The sequence below is a fragment of the Thalassophryne amazonica genome, chromosome 15 (assembly GCF_902500255.1).
Source record: "Thalassophryne amazonica chromosome 15, fThaAma1.1, whole genome shotgun sequence".
Classification (NCBI taxonomy): domain Eukaryota; kingdom Metazoa; phylum Chordata; class Actinopteri; order Batrachoidiformes; family Batrachoididae; genus Thalassophryne; species Thalassophryne amazonica.
The window spans coordinates 19,169,866-19,186,856 of record NC_047117.1 but is presented as its reverse complement, the minus strand read 5'-3'; the positions used below and the strand labels follow the sequence as shown (position 1 = coordinate 19,186,856).

At 41.5% G+C, this 16,991-nt stretch overlaps 1 protein-coding gene across 1 annotated transcript in view; it reads right to left on the bottom strand.

Annotated features, from left to right (window-relative positions):
• prom1b (prominin 1 b) overlaps positions 1-14,785 on the bottom strand; it is a 43,868-nt gene extending 29,083 nt beyond the window's left edge. The window contains 1 exon segment of the mRNA XM_034188018.1: positions 14,364-14,785. Within this exon segment, the coding sequence (XP_034043909.1) occupies positions 14,364-14,634 (271 nt within the window). The 5' untranslated portion in view covers positions 14,635-14,785.
• Between the last annotated feature and the right edge of the window lie 2,206 nt (positions 14,786-16,991).

Genomic DNA, 16,991 nt, shown 5'->3' with positions numbered 1-16,991 from the left:
ACAAAAACAGACAGATCGGGGTGATCACATATCCCCTTCTGAAAGTTGCAAACATCTGAAGTAAGTAGAAGCACGTTACCAGTATATACAGGCTCTGAGGTCCATTTGGACAACGCTTATCGCCAGATACCGTAGCTCAGTGTTTCCCAATCCTGGCTCTGGAGACCTAAAGTACTGCTCGTTTTCCTGTCTACTCAGAGCACATCAGCACATTCAGGTGTATCCAGCCAATCAACAGCTGGATGAATAATGAAACAAACCTGATTTGTCTCATTATGTGCAGTTAGAAACGGATCATGCACAGTACATTGGGTCCCAATAACCAGGATTGACAGCGTGTAGCACATATATATATATATATCCATTTTCTTCCGCTTTATCCAGAGTTGGGTCATGGGGGCATGACCATAGGTGAGGATCAGAACGTAGATCGATCGGTAAATCGAGAGCTTTGCCCCCCCTACTCAGCTCTCTCTTCACCACGACGGTCCGATACAGCGACCGCATCACTGCAGATGCTGCACCAATCCGTCTATCGATCTCACGCTCCATCCGTCCCTCACTCGTGAGCAAGACCCCGAGATAGTTAAACTCCTCCACTTGAGGCAAGGACACTCCACCAACCCGAAGAGGGCAAAGCACCTTTTTCTGGTCGAGAACCATGGACTCTGATTTGGAGGTGCTGATTTTCATCCCAGATGCTTCACACTCGGCTGCAAACCGCCCCAGTGCACGCTGAAGGTCCTGATTTCACGAAGCCAACAGAACCACATCGTCCGCAAACAGCAAAGACAACATTCTGTGGTTCCCAAACCAGACCCCCTCTACACTCTGGCTGCACCTAGAAATTCTGTCCATAAAGATAATGAACAGAGCCGGTGACAAAGGGCAGCCCTGGCAGAGGCCAACGTGCACTGGAAACAGGTTTGACTTACTACCGGCAATGCGAACCAAGCTCCTGCTGTGGTCGTACAGGAACCGGATAGCCCTTAGCAAAGGACCCCGGACTCCGTACTCCTGGAGCACCCCCCACAGGGTGCCCCGAGGGACACAGTTGAACGCCTTCTCCAGAGCCACAAAGCACATGTGGACTGGTTGTGCGAACTCCCATGAACCCTCGAGCACCCGATGGAGCGTGTAGAGCTGGTCCAGTGTGCCGCGACCAGGACGAAAACCATACTGCTCCGAGGTTCCGAGGTTCGACTATCGGTCGAATTCTCCTCTCCAGTACTCTGGAATAGATCTTACTGGGGAGGCTGAGGAGTGTGATCCCGCTGTAGTTGGAACACACCCTCTGGTCCCCCTTCTTAAACAGAGGGACCACCACCCCGGTCTGCCAATCCAGAGGCACTGTCCCCGACCGCCACGCGATGTTGCAGAGGCGTGTCAGATTCATGCTCCTTTGCCTTTGTTTGTGATCCGTATGATCCTCCGTTTCAAACAATGCTGTTGAACTTTTGACTGGCAGTGTTTATATATATATATATATATATATATATATATATATATATATATATATATATACACATATATATACACATACATACATACATACATACACACACATTTTGTAGGTGAAAAGAGTGTGTGTTGACATTACGGATGCAGCACATATGAGCACATCTGTCTATGCCACCTGTTGATGCTAAACTACTTAGTTAGCATTATCCACCGAGGGCAGTTAAGCTCAAGCAGCTTAGTTCAGTGAGCCAGTATGAGTTTGCTGTCATAATCATTAGCAAAAAGATAACTAAAGATAGAAGATAAATAAACGATCCACCGTAAACTCAAGTGTCTGTGGTGCAAAAGTCAAGAAACAATTATAATTGCTTTCTACATGATGCAAGTTTTTTGAATGGAAAAAAAGGGAACATGTTTACAGAATTATTTTTACTAAAAATTACTTTTTAAGCATCAACAGTAATTATTGTGCATGGTAGGTCTTTGTGATGTGGCCATTTTTTTTTGTTATTTTATAGTTTTTTGTTTGTTTGTTTGTTTTAAGATCAAGTCCACTTTGGCCTTATAGTTTTATTTATTCAAACTAACGGTAGTGAACATCACACATTCACAAATGCAAAAAAACAAAACAAAAACACTGCTAGTCAAAAGTTCAACAGCAAACCATTCAATGTTGCTGTTGGCTAAAAGTTGTGATGCAAGAACCTAGAACCCTCTTACGGTAATGTGTAATTATAGTCAGCACAGTCCTCCACAGTGACCTGCTCCAAGAGATTACCGCGTCTTATGCAACCGTACAAGCAGCTCTGCTGTTTTTGTATAAGAGGAATTCTAATAAATTCAGACACGCTCTCATCCTTAACACAGACATTAAACAAGGCTGGAAATAATATAATTTCTTTCTCACACACACACACACACACACACACACACACACACACACTGAGAGATTTAAAGCAACAGTGTGTTGGATTTGGTGTCATGTATTGATTCTGTTGCAGACTGCATTATGCCATTCACAATTATGCCAGTCACAATTTTGTTTCTCTTCAAGTGTTGTTGTTTGTGATCCGTATGATCCTCCGTTTCAAACAATGAGGATCTTCACACTTGTTAGCCTGCACTAGCAATCAGCGTATAGGGGAGCAAACACTGAACCCTTGTTTTTTTTTCCATCTTCCAGACATGCTCCAAATGACAAAGACAGTAAGTATGTATTTTTGGGCTACGGTATCAATATGATGGTGTAGCATGGTGGCCTCCATGGTGGGGCATGTTTCCAGGTAGATATGAAGGACTCATTATGAGCTTATGAAAACACATTGATTCAGTATGGTAAGTAGCTATACACTAATACACAAATAATCATGAATGGTATATTCCATTTATTTATATTTTTTATTTATACAGCAACAACTACAAAGACATTGCACTGCTCTCTGTGGTGGATAAATGGTAAATGGACTGCATTTATATAGCGCTTTTCCATCTACGACGCTCAAAAGCACTTTACAAATAATGACTCACATTTACCCAGTTGTGAAGGTGCTGCCATACAAGGTACTCACTACACACCGAGAGCAAAGTTGGGGATTAAGGACCTTGCCCATGGGCCCTTAGTGATTTTCCGGTCAGACTGGGATTTGAGCCAAGGATCCTCTGATCTCAAGTCTGATGCTTAACCACTAGATCATCACCTCCCCTGGATAAGGTATTTACAACGGTCATTCACAGCTACTTGCTGCTGGCCAACCACAGTGGTGTGGCTTCATGCCCAAGGTGTCAGTTATCGACCACATCATAGCTTTGCGAGTACTTGTGGAACACAAGCATGAATATTGGCAGTGCTTCTTTGCAGCCTGTGTTGATGTGATTCAGTTGATCGGGCTGCTTTTTAGGATATCCTTAGAAATTGCAGGATCCCCATTAAACTGCTGAACACCACAGCCGGCCAAAATGCAGGAACTATTATTGCTGTATGGAGTGGAAACTTGGTGTCGGACTTCTTCCCAGTGAATTCTGGTGGTCATGAGGGATGTATTCTGGTTCCTACTCTGTACATCGTTTGCATATACATGATGTTGGGAAGGGTTATGGAGTCCAGCAACTTAGGTATCTTTCTCGGTGAGGATCACGGAGCACCAACCTTGACCTTATGGATGATGCTCTGATCTTTGTGTAGTCAATAGGCGCTCTGATTGTAGCATTTGAGAAACTCAGGGAAGGGGCAGTTTCTGGGTTCCCAGTAGTCTGAATTAAGACTAATATCCAGTTTTCCAATTACTTCCTTGAATCAGCCATCAGAAGTGCATCTGTATGTGTCAAAATTGTTGAGGGAATAGCTAATAGAGAGTAACTTCCATGTCTATGGGACCTTGGCCTTTGGGACTGAGAGAAGTTTGGGAAGTGTTTATGAACTCATGAGGTTGTACGACAGAGGTATTCAGTGATGCTGTTATTTCTGCAGGTGAATAAAAGTCCAAGTCTTTAGAGCACAAGCATATTTGAGAAAAGACACAGCTGACAAAGGTAAATTTGTAAAAATCTGAAAACTCTTTCCCCACTTATCCAGGTCTGGGTCACTGTGGCAACAGACCAATCAGCTCATTCCACACTTCCCTACCCTGTGCCATGTACTCCAACTCTTCCTAGGGCATTCTGAGGTGTTCCGAAGCCAGCTGGGAACTATGAATAACCCAGCAGGACCTGGGTTTGGCCTCCTCCCAGCTGGATGTGCCTGGAAGATCTCCCTAAGGAGACCTCCAGGGGGGCATCCTCACCAGATGCCCAAAACATTTCAGCTGGTTCTGTTTGATGTGAAGAAGCATAGGCTCTAATCAGAGTCCTTCCTGGATGTTTGAGCTTCTCACCGTCTTCCTGAATATAAGACCAGATACCCAATGAAAAAAAAAAAAACTCATTTCCACCACTTGTGCCCTGGACCTTGTGCTTTCAATCAATACCTAAAGCTCATCACCATAGATGAGGACAGGAGGGTAAATCAGCCTCTCCTTCTGGACCACGGTCCTCTGCTGGAAAAGGTAGATTGTCCCCTCTGGGTCAAGAAAGAGCTACTGCCCCAAGTGGAGGAGCTCAAGTATATCAGAGTCTTGTTCCACAAGCTGGGGTCCTCAGCATTGAGGCACCAGTGTGCTGGATCATGTCCAGAGAAACACGCCAAATGTCGTGGCTGATGCTTCCTCATGATACAAGTGATATTCCCCCACAAGAAAATCATTCATTTGGCACAAAGTCACTCCAGCAATATCCAAGGATTCTCCTAATGGACCTGCTGCCAAAGACATGTAGTGTCACCTTAGGTCACTGGTTAGTGTCCAAGTCTCACACCAATAAGACAGGAAGCTCCGGAACCCTAAAGACTTGGCTCTTCAACACACATCTGTCCAGGGACCTTGTGACTCTCTCCATACACCCTTCCCAGGCATCTCTCAACCTCAAAGTCCCAGAGACATGAACATCAATACTGAGATAAGTGACCCTCAACAAGTTCAATGCAGATACAGCACTGATGACCATCTCAGGGAATCATTCAAAGGCAGGATTTTCATCTTGATTCAGGACAGTCACAAACCCAGACCCTCCATCTCAGACTTTACAGCATCAATCCATGTTAATCTGGACATTTAGGTAGTAATATCATTGTTACTTCACTTACGAGACAACTCATCTGTGTTTCTCTTGACTGTGCCATTTGATTTTAAAATACCTGCTTCCAGATAAAAAACCACTTCTTTCTTCTACCAATCACAGTGATTAAAGCAAACAGATCAGCACTATGACCCACTTTCGGTGTGCGTGTTGACAATGCCATCTGCAGCGGTGATAGATGCAGTGTTAGCATTAGCCCTGTGGATGCTAATCCTCTAATCTAGCCTGTGTGTATCAGAGGGATAAGACACTGCCTCCCCACACCGAATGAGCCAAAACATTTTTTTAAATGCTTCACCATTAATGCAACTTTTACAGTTGAAAAAAAAAAATCATACTCTTATAAATGTCAGACGTTAGCTGGCAACTACTTTCTTTAACAGTTATACTAGTTATTATAGTTTATCAGCAATCTGCAGTCCAAACTGGAGCTCTTCAGAGGTTTTATCAAACAGCCCGAGTATTATCATTTACAAGCCTGACTGGTAGATCACAACTATTACACCTAAAAAAATTTAATTAAAAAAATGACACATAACAGCTGACTGAAAAAGCACAAGATTGTACAACGCCAATTCCAATGAAGTTGGGAAGTTGTGTAAAATGCAAATAAAAACAGAATGCAATGATTTGCAAATCCTCTTCAACCTATACTGAATTGAAAACACTAAAAAGACAAGATATTTAATGTTCAAACTGATAAACTTTATTGTTTTTGTGCAAGTATTTGCTAATTTTGAAACGGATGCCTGCAACACATTTGAAAAAAGTTGGGACAGTGGTATGTTTACCACTGTGTTACATCACCTTTCCTTCTAACAACACTCAATAAGCATTTGGGAACTGAGGACACCCATGACTGGGTATAAAAGGAGCATCCCCAAAAGTCTCAGCCCTTCACTGTCAGGGATTTGGCCAGGTCAGGGCGCTGAGCCCTTGTTTTTCCCCTTTTTGTGGTTTTCCGTCTGCTTCATCTTTGATTTATCAGTAATTATTTTCATCATGAGTTATTCTGTTATGTTTTTCTTATCACTTTGTTACTTTTCATACTTTAGCCATTGTCCAGTTCTGTTCTAGTTCTGTTCAGCCGGTTTGTGTTTTCATTGTTTATCATTTAGCTTTCTTCTGTATATGTTTGCTGTTGTTTTCTGTTGTACTTGTATATCGGGTTTTGATTTCTGTTTATTAGTCTGTTCCTGTTTAATTTTGCTTTTGTATTGATTCCCTGATCAGTTCTAGTTGCTTTTGTTCACATGCTCATGTTTGATTTCAGTTCTTGTTTTTGTAGTTTCACATTCAGTGTTAGTTTATTCCTCACACCCAGCTTATTATGTTCACATGACTGCACCTGCCCCATGTCTTTGTTTCCCACTTTGTCTGCTTTGTGTTTTCGTTCACTCCCACTCTTGCTCCAGTTCACGTTTCTTTGTCTGTTACTTCACTCCACTCTGTGCTTTCCTTCCTTCACTATCTTGTACCCTGCACAACCTTTGGCATCCCCGGTCACGCCCCCTTCCAGAGAATTCCAGCACCTGCTTCACATCACCCTAATTTGTTTGCTCCTTATTTAAACCTTCACAGTCTTACAGCCAGTTTGTTGTCTCGTACACATTCCAGCGCCTTTGTCATTTCTGATTTTTGCTTCTCCGTGTATCGTACCTCTGCTCTGTTTTCCTCGACCATGCCTTTTGCCTCATCCCGTACGTCCGTGTTTGCTCGTGCCTCTGACCCCTGCTCAACCATGACTGCGTTTATGCCTGATCCTGATTGTACCTCTGCTCCGCTGCTTGATCACATGTGTACCGAACCAGAGCCTGGAATAAAGACCATGTTTTCTCCTACACCTAAGCCTAGTCCAGGAGTTTGCGTTGTGGGTCCAGCCACCATGGTCGACAGGCTCCAGCCTGTCCTGACATTCACAAGCAAAGATGGGGCGAGGATCACCACTTTGTGAACAACTGCGTGAAAAAATAGTCCAACAGTTTAAGAACAATGTTCAACAACGTTCAACTGTAAGGAATTTAGGGATTCCATCATCTACAGTCCACAATATAATCAGAAGATTCAGAGAATCTGGAGAATTTTCTACACGTAAGCAGCAAGCCCGAAAACCAATACTGAATGCCTGTGACCTTCGATCCCTCAGGCAACACTGCATTAAAAACCAACATCATTGTGTAAAGGATCTTACTGTGTGGGCTCAGGAACACTTCAGAAAACCACTGTCAGTTAACACAGTTTTAACACAACTTTTGACACAAAGCAGAAAGTACAACCACATTACACCCACTTTGGCATCTCTTCACTGGCTTCCTGTCCCAGTGAGATCAGATTTTAAGGTTCTGCTACTAACCTATAAAATTATTCATGGACTGGCACCTCCCTACCTAGCTGACCTAATTAAACCTTACATACTGGCCCGGGCTTTACGTTCTCAGGGTGCAGGACTACTTTGTGTCCCTAATGTGAATAAGAAGTCTGTGGGTCACAGATTTTTCTTTTATCGTGCCCCTGTTCCCTGGAATGATCTCCCTGCATCAATAAAACAGTCAGATTCTGTGGAGACTTTCAAGTCCAGACTTAAGACGCACTTATTTTCCCTTTCATATGGCTAGCATACTGGTACAGTTTTGTTTTGCGCTTTTTACTCTTTTAATTCGTTTTATTAGTAATTGGAGCGGGCCACGGCCTCAACATTACCTAAACTCTGGGGTTTTTTGTGACGTTTAGGGCTAGTGGCCAGCGATCACCTTAGCATTTCTTCTGTTTTTCTTGTTGTTTAATGCTGGCAAATTATACAGTATTTTTTGGTCTTTTTGATGCCTGATTCTGTTTTTCTCTGTTTAAGGTGCAGCTCCATCCAGAGATGGAAGTTGTATTTGGGTTGGCGACCCTCCTGTCCTGTGCACCAACAGCATTTCTTGTATATTCGTCCGTGAATTGTTCTGGAATTTATGTTTGTAGGATGGCCCAAGCAGAGGGTCACCCCTTTGAGTCTGGTCTGCTTGAGGTTTCTTCCTCAGAGGGAGTTTTTCCTTACCACTGTTGCTCTGGGGGTTGGTAAGGTTAGACCTTACCTGTGTGAAGCGCTTTGAGGCAACTCTGTTGTGATTTGGCGCTATATAAATGAAAATAAATTGAAACAGTTCATCGTTACATCTACAAGTGCAAGTTAAAACTCTACCATGCAAAGTGAAAGCCACACATCAACAACATCCAGAAGAGCCGCTGCCTTCTCTGGGCCCGAGCTCATATGAAATGGACAGACGCAAAGTGGAAAAGTGTGCTGTGGTCTGATGAGTCCACATTTCAAATTGTTTTTGGAAATCATGGACGTCGTGCCCTCCGGACAAAAGAGGAAAAAGACCATCCAGATTGTTACCAGCGCAAAGTTCAAAAGCCAGCATCTGTGATGGTATGGGAGTGTGTTAGTGCCCATGGCATGGGCAACTTACACATCTGTGATGGAACCGTCAATGCTGAAAGCTACATCCAGGTTTTGGAGCAACACATGCTGCCATCCAAGCAATGTCTTTTTCAGGGACGTCCCTGCTTATTTCAGCAAGACAATGCCAAGCCATATTCTGCACATGTTACAACAGTGTGGCTTCGTAGTAAAAGAGTGCAGGTACTAGACTGGCCTGCCTGCAGTCTAGACCTGTTGCCCATTGAAAATGTGTGGCGCATTATGAAGCGCAAAATAAGACAACAGAGACCCTGGACTTTTGAACAACTGAAGTCATACATAAAGCAAGAATGGGAAAGAATTCCACCTACAAAGCTTCAACAATTAGTGTCCTCAGTTCCCAAATGCTTATTGAGTGTTGTTAGAAGGAAAGGTGATGTAACACAGTGATAACATACCACTGTCCCAGCTTTTTGAAACGTGTTGCAGTCATCCATTTCAAAATGAGCAAATATTTGCACAAAAACAATAACGTTTATCAGTCTGAACAGTAAATATCTTGTCTTTGTGGTGTACTCAATTGAAGGTTGAAGAGGAATTGCAAATCATTGTATTCTGTTTTTATTTACATTTTACATAACATCCCAACTTCATTGGAATTGGGATTGTACAGATTCTGAAATTAATTTATTCACACAGATCAGCAATAATATTGTGACCACTGACGGGTGAGGTGAAAAACACTGATGATCCAAACGACACTTGTCAGTGTAGTGGTCAGTACCTACAAAAAATGGTCCAAGGAAGGAAAACCAATGAACTGGTGACAGTTCAGATCATGGGCAGCCAAGGTTCGCTGATGTAGTGTACATGGGAAGTGAAGGCTGACCCATGTGGTCTGATCCAACAGAAAGATCTGCTGCCAGATAAAGCATACCTTCAGAGGTCTAGTGGAGTCCATGCCTCAAAGGGTCAGGGCTGTTTTTGTGGCAAAAGGGGGACCTACACAATATCAGGCAGGTGGTCACAATGTTATGGCTGATTGGTGCATTTTCAAAATTAAATTTCTTGTCCCCAAAGTATTATAATTAACAATGATAAACTTTCAGCATGAACATTCTTAGCTTTTCAGTGTCTTTATGTCACAGGCAGGAGGTTTACCTCCATGTCAAAGTTCAGAATATTTTACTGCCTTAAGAAACATTGCTTTAATTTTTCTAGCCATTTAGAGGAACACACTCATATACATTCTTTGTATGTTGAGGAGCCAATAGCGTTGTAAAGGACTAACACACTGTCAGCGCTTTGATATTGCTGTTGTCATCCAACAACTTACAGGTGGATTTAACATCATCCCTCCACGGGGGGGGATGAAACAATTATAAAAAAGATCCTGGGGATGCGAAATGAACAGCATGTAAAGTTTGTCTGTATGGATTCTCTTTAGAACAGACTTCGTCATCATTGCAAAAGCAGCGTGCAGAGCTTTGACGGCATGTTCCATCACGGGGGGTTTGGCTGCATTTTTTCTTTGCAGCAGAGAGAATGTTTCAGAGTAACTGAAAAGTTAGCGCAGTGGTCATGGAATTATTAAGTTACTGTTTAGCTAATTAAACGGAAGCGATTTTATGTTGAAACTTCATTTTATTTTTAGAATGTAAATTTTCTATGAAATATAATGCATTTAGTTGAAATTGTATGTCATTCACACACAGCAAATACTTTTTGGCATGTGGGCCGCCATTCAGATTAATTTACAGCCAAAGGGAAGATTTTTTTGTTTTGAAGGAGGTAAACAAAAAAAACAACAACAACAACAAACAGATCCATAAGATCCCTCATGACAGAGGCTTTTGCATCCACATCTATTACAGGTACTGAAAAGAAAGTACGTTTCATGAAATATGCACGATTCGTGATAAAGTATGTCTTAAACTGATACATGGCATGCTGTCCATCTGTGTGACAAACTGTGTGTGAGTAGAGAAATAATAGTTTTCAATAAAATGTCTCACTGGAACAACTATTACTATTATTATTAGTAGTAGTAGGATCATAACTATTTTTGCCCTTTTCACTTGTTACTGTAATTTCATTGCAAAAAAATACAAAAACAAAAAAAAAAAACTGACAAAAACCTTCACAACTTGCATTGCAACTTTTTAGAAAAGCTGCCACAACATTATAAATTACCACGACACTGCAGCAGATTATAAACAATAAGAAGAGGAAAATAATACTAATAAATAAAACTATAATTTATTATTATTATTATTCCTTTATGGTCATCATTGTACATACATACAACAGAATTGTCCTCTGCATTTAATCCATCCTAATTACAGTTAGACACAATCCAACCACAGTCCGGCACCTGGGGACTAACTCCAGATAGAGAGACGCTGCCTTGGTCAGGGGCATAGAAAGGAGCAGACCCTAAACAAGCATTTTTTATTCATTTATTTATTTTTTAAAGCAGGGAGGATACCAGTGTCGCAGACCAAACGGTCCGCCCCTAAAAATCAGTCCGCCTTTTGCATCTGAGCATGCGTCATTTCGGACCAGAGCAGCACATCTGAGACGGAGTCTCTTCACCCAAAGTAATCAAATGGATTAATGGGGTTATTAACCATCAGATGATAAAGGTAAAACCTCTTAAATCATTCTAAAGTCAGTTTTAAGCAGAAACTAGGCTGTTTTAAGCAGAAACTCTGTGAAATTCTGTGACGCATTGAAATGACTGATGCGCAGCGAACGTATGCAGCTCGTTTAGCCGCGGCGTTCTGATTGCTTCCACCACCTTTTATGATGAAATAATGTTGACTTTATGTGGAAATGATTGTTGTGCAAAAGCTGCAGACATCTGTCGCTGAGATAGATGATGACTGGAGTCCAGTTTGAAGCAAAAACGAGGTGTTAATCCGTGAACCGCGTCTTCAAGGGGGACCGAATTTTAGGGGGACAGTTCAGTCTATAACACTGGACTGCCTGGAAGAACATGCAAACTCCACATAGGAAGGGCGGGAAGTGATCCCACGACCTTCTTGCTGTGAGGTATCAGTGCTGTGCTGCACAAGTGGATACCATGCAGGAAAGGGAAATAGCTTGTATTCAAATGTACTTTGCATTTCAATATCAAAAATTCATTGACTGAATGGTGACTCCATCAAATGACAAAGGAAGTCCAACTTTTTCCCCCATGGAGTTCCAACGAGTCCAAATTCCAAAACCCAAATTGAACCCTGAGTATCTAATACTGTTTTGGAATGTTGCTTCAACAGAAGTGAAGTTACAAATGAATTTTTTTTACCCACAAAATCAATCATTTAATCAGAAGATAATTAACAGCTCAGCTCTGTATGTTTTAGAGGGCTGCCACACACGTGACCTGCGCAGGTGTGTGACAGTGAATCCTGTTAGAAAGTCCCTCACAGTTGCAGCATATGGTCCAGTAGATTAAGGTATTATGCTGTGATGCAGGTGACTGAGAAAGTCCCGTCTAATCGCTGATCTCCTAATTGATTACCTCGCCAGTGGTCCTAACCCTGGAAACCAAAATGGCAGCAACTTAATGCTTCAATCCTATTGCACCGTGACATTCTCCAACGTGATCACTCATGGTTGTACAACCAGGCCACTTTTAGCTGTATGTATTCCAGACAACACAACAGGGTTACTGTAGTACACAAACACAACAACAGGTACTGATCATGTGACCGAACTGATCACCCGCTGGCCCTCATTAATAAAACACAGACCCAAACAAGCTGACAGCCATCAAAATCTCCTCATAACTGGTTTTTCAGCTCAACATGTGCACACCACTGCTGCATGCAGACCGTGTGTGTGTGTGTGCGCTCTTTGAACCTAGTCTTTAAAAATTGGTGAGCAGTTTGGGGCATGTTTTCTGGAATCGGGCTGTCAATCAGAAGTCAAGAACAGCAGCGGTGTGCAAATAACTGGTCTTTTGAACTTTGAGTGTTTTTTTGGACTTTGCTGTTGAACTTATGAAGAACTGCAGGCCACACACATGCAGCCACACATACACTAACAGCTGGTACTTCATCCAGATTATATTTGTCAACTATTTTAGTAAAGATAACTAAAAAGGTTAATCAAACAGTTCGTAATGAAACTTGGTGGAAATAGTGGTTGTTATGTGAGGAATCCTCTGAAATTCTGGTGTCCATCAGGCTGTTGATATGAATCCAGAATGTATTCCTCCATTATTTTAACATTACAAAACACTTTACTTTTTTTATTTTTGTAATAACTCAAAACATAAGCCATATAATGTGATTTTTGAAAGGAAGACAATAATGCCATGTAGGCAACTATAGTTGGTTTAAAAACAAAAACAAACCTAAATAGAAATCATATGTAGGGTATTCAATTTTACACCCCGCCCCCAACCTAAAAAGTAAGGCTGCAACAAATTATTATTTTCATAAATCCAATAATCTATCATTTAGTTTGTCAATCAGTGTTTTCCTGGAGTCCAGAGCTTTCAAATGTCTTGTTTTGTTCATAACCAAAGGATAATCCGTTTCTGATGAATAGGAGTAAAATTTCAAATTTCAAAATTTTAAATGTATTAATTTATATAGCACCAATTCACGATGAAATTGTCTCAAGGCGCTTCACACAACATAATAAAAACAGAAAAAACTGAATTAAAAACTTTAAAACACAATAAAAAGACAACCATAAAAGAATACAAGAATAAAAACACTTCATAACACTAATGATAAAACAAGGAAAACAAATGAGTCTTTAGACGTGATTTAAAAGTCTCCACAGTATCCGACTGCCACGTGTGCCGGGAGATCGTTCCACAGAGCTGGGGCACGATAGGAGAAAGCTCTGTGACCGGCAGACTTTTTATTCACCCTGGGAACACATAAAAGTCCTGCACCCTGAGAACGCAGGGCCCGAACTGGTACATAGAGACTTACCAGGTCAGCCAGATAGGGAGGTGCAAGTCCATGAACAATCTTATAAACTAATAACAGTACTTTAAAATCCAATCTTGCAGCAACTGGAAGCCAGTGTAGGGATGCCCAGTGTAGGGATTCCAAAAAAATAAAAGTCAGATCAGCTGTGATGTACCCCTAGTGCACCTAATATTATTATTATTGATATCACATTTTAAACTCTGACTGTCCAAACATTTTCACTGTTTCATTGCTTTAAAAATTAAGGTACAACTGAACCCTAAACAACTAAACACTTGGAAGTTTTTGTGCTTCCGTTTTTAGAAGGGCAGTCTGTGCTTGTAGAATCAGAGGAAGGTAAATGTTTGGGCAATATAACCGCGCAAAGAACGTTATGCAGATTCTGAATTCCTCTTTAAAGTAGGATGATTTCTGTCTCAAACAGACCGAATTCCATGACTGTTTTTAATATTTAAGTAACAATAACAAGTCTGCAGCTTACTTCACTGTTGATCATCCTGTTGGCATTTTGCTTCTATTTAATTCGTCGTTATATAAAATAAAATAAAATGAGTGAAAACAGTAACAAAAAATAAATAAATAAAATTAATTAATTAATTAATTACCCAAAGGTGACATCCTGAATTTTTGTTTAGACAAACCTTAATAGAATAATGCTTTAATTTTTAATACCTTCTTTGAAAATGTAATTAGGTTTCCATAATTGAGAAATTTGGATGAAATAGTCACAATTATTACTGAAAACGACTAGCAAAGGATAAAATGTTTAATTTAGTAGAATCGGACGCTTCCACAGATGAGAGATTTAACCAGAATGAAGCCTGCACCTGCGGACAGACGGCGTTTCTGGAGGAGGACTTTTAGAATCTCACCTTCGGGAAAGGCGTTGGGCTGAACCACATAGAGAAATGCGTGGACCATGTGGAAAAGGATCCCGATGGCTCCCGGTTCATAGTAAGCGTGAGTGTCATAAACCGCTGCCGGTACAAAACCGAAGTCCAGCGGCTCCGCCGGCGGAGGGGACCGCTGTCGGCGGGAGTCCGCCCGGACCTCGGCGGGGGTCGCGTCCCTTTCACCATCCTCCTGCTCTCCGCCCGTGACCCTCCAGCACAGCAGCAGCACGAGCCACCGAGTCCACAGCATGTCGAGGACAACTTCAGCGCGAGGACACCCGGACACAACTAAAGCGCGTGAGGAGGAGACACCTGTTTTATAGTCCCGTTCCAAAAACACGATTTAAAGTTAACATCTACCGGACTCGGGTTCAGCTGCCGTTAGCTCTTGGTTCGTATGACCGGACCCATGACACACATTCTCCTCCAGGAGAACCGCGCGGCTGAAGGATGAGCGCGTGCCGTCCTCGCGATCACCGGATAACCTCAGAGCGCTCGTGCACGTGAAAACCTCAGAGCGCTCGTGCTAGCTTGTTGAGGTCGCGCGGCATCGTGAGGTCACGTCGGCCGTGAATTTCCAAAATTAACAAAATAAATAAATAACGCGTAACACTTTATAAAGTTCATTTATATTCCGACAGAACTATTCTTTAATGAATTTATTAGTGTTTAACATTTAAACATGTATGTATATAAGTTACCGAATGGGCCCCAGCAAAAATTTACATTAATTAGACAACTTAATTTTTTAATCATATCACGCTATCGACACAATCTCAAAAATGACCAGTTTCCCCACAAATTTCCAGAGCTGTATGTGAAATGTTAAAATATTTGGCCAGCAGTTCAGACTATAAATTTAATCGTAGATATCAAACACCTAAAAGGAGAAAATCTTCACATTTGACCTTTTCGACTTTATATTTAAATTAAGGTTAGAAATAGGATTTTTCTGATTATTAGTCAGCACATGCCCTGTCAACATGTGGATAAAGCCAGATTTCTAAAATTTTGTATTATTAAGAATACTGTGAAGACTGACATTTGATGTTAATGTCCTGCTACCTCCTTTAGTGCAGCAGATAACTGAAACGATCCTTTAAATGGTGATGCAAGCACCAGATTTGGCACAAATATATACCTTAGACATTACTCTTTCGAAAAAATGGACTGGCCACTTGAATTTTCAATAGGCAGCCAGGTAGTGGTCAATTAAAGAATTACACAGGGGTCAAAATTTAAAAATGCTCCAGTCATATTTAAAGGTATACCACATTATTTGTCTGAAAATAAAGTTTCCAAAAAGGTATAATTTGGACTATCTATAACTAAATGTTATGGAGTTTAGGTTTTCTGTCTTGACGCTTTGATGTCTTCCTTGGTCTACCAGTATGTTTGCCTTTAACAACCTTCCCATGTTGTTTGTATTTGGTCCAGAGTTTAGACACAGCTGACTGTGAACAACCAACATCTTTTGCAACATTGCGTGATGATTTACCCTCTTTTAAGAGTTTGATAATCCTCTCCTTTGTTTCAATTGACATCCATGATTCATGTCAGTCCACTTGGTGCAACAGCTCTCCAAGGTGTGATCGCTCCTTTTTAGATGCAGACTAACAAGCAGATCTGATTTGATGCAGGTGTTAGTTTTGGGGATGAAAATTTACAGGGTGATTCCATAATTTATTCCTCAGAACTGAGTGATTCTATATTTTTTCCCTCTGCTTGGTCTAAAAAAGTAACCGTTACTGACTGCCACAATTTTTTTTCCTGATTTCTTAGTGTTTCTTAAAGCCAGAAAGTTGACATTTGAAATGACTTTAGTTTTGTGTCATGTCTGTGATCTGCTTTTTTTCTACAAAATTAAACAACTGAATGAACATCCTCCGAGGCCGGTGATTCCATAACTTTTGCCAGGGGTTGTACTTGCGAAGAGCTTAGAGTCATGTCACTGGATGGAGCTGTTTGAAGATGCTGGTATCTTTGCAGCAGAATGAAGGTGATGGATGCAGCAACATGCAATTGAGAACTACACTCAACAAAAATATAAACGCAACACTTGGTTTTGCTCCCATTTTGTATGAGATGAACTCAAAGATCTAAAACTTTTTCCACATACACAATATCACCATTTCCCTCAAATATTGTTCACAAACTAGTCTAAATCTGTGATAGTGAGCACTTCTCCTTTGGTGAGATAATCCATCCCACTTCACAGGTGTGCCATATCAAGATGCTGATTAGACACCATGATTAGTGCACAGGTGTGCCTTAGACTGCCCACAATAAAAGGCCACTCTGAAAGGTGCAGTTTTATCACACAGCACAATACCACAGATGTTGCAAGATTTGAGGGAGCGTGCAATTGGCATGCTGACAGCAGGAATGTCAACCAGAGCTGTTGCTCGTGTATTGAATGTTCATTTCTCTACCATAAGCCGTCTCCAAAGGCGTTTCAGAGAATTTGGCAGTACATCCAACCAGCCTCACAACTGCAGACCACGTGTAACCACATCAGCCCAGGACCTCCACATCCAGCATGTCACCTCCAAGATCGTCTGAGACCAGCCACTCGGACAGCTGCTCAAACAATCGATTTACATAACC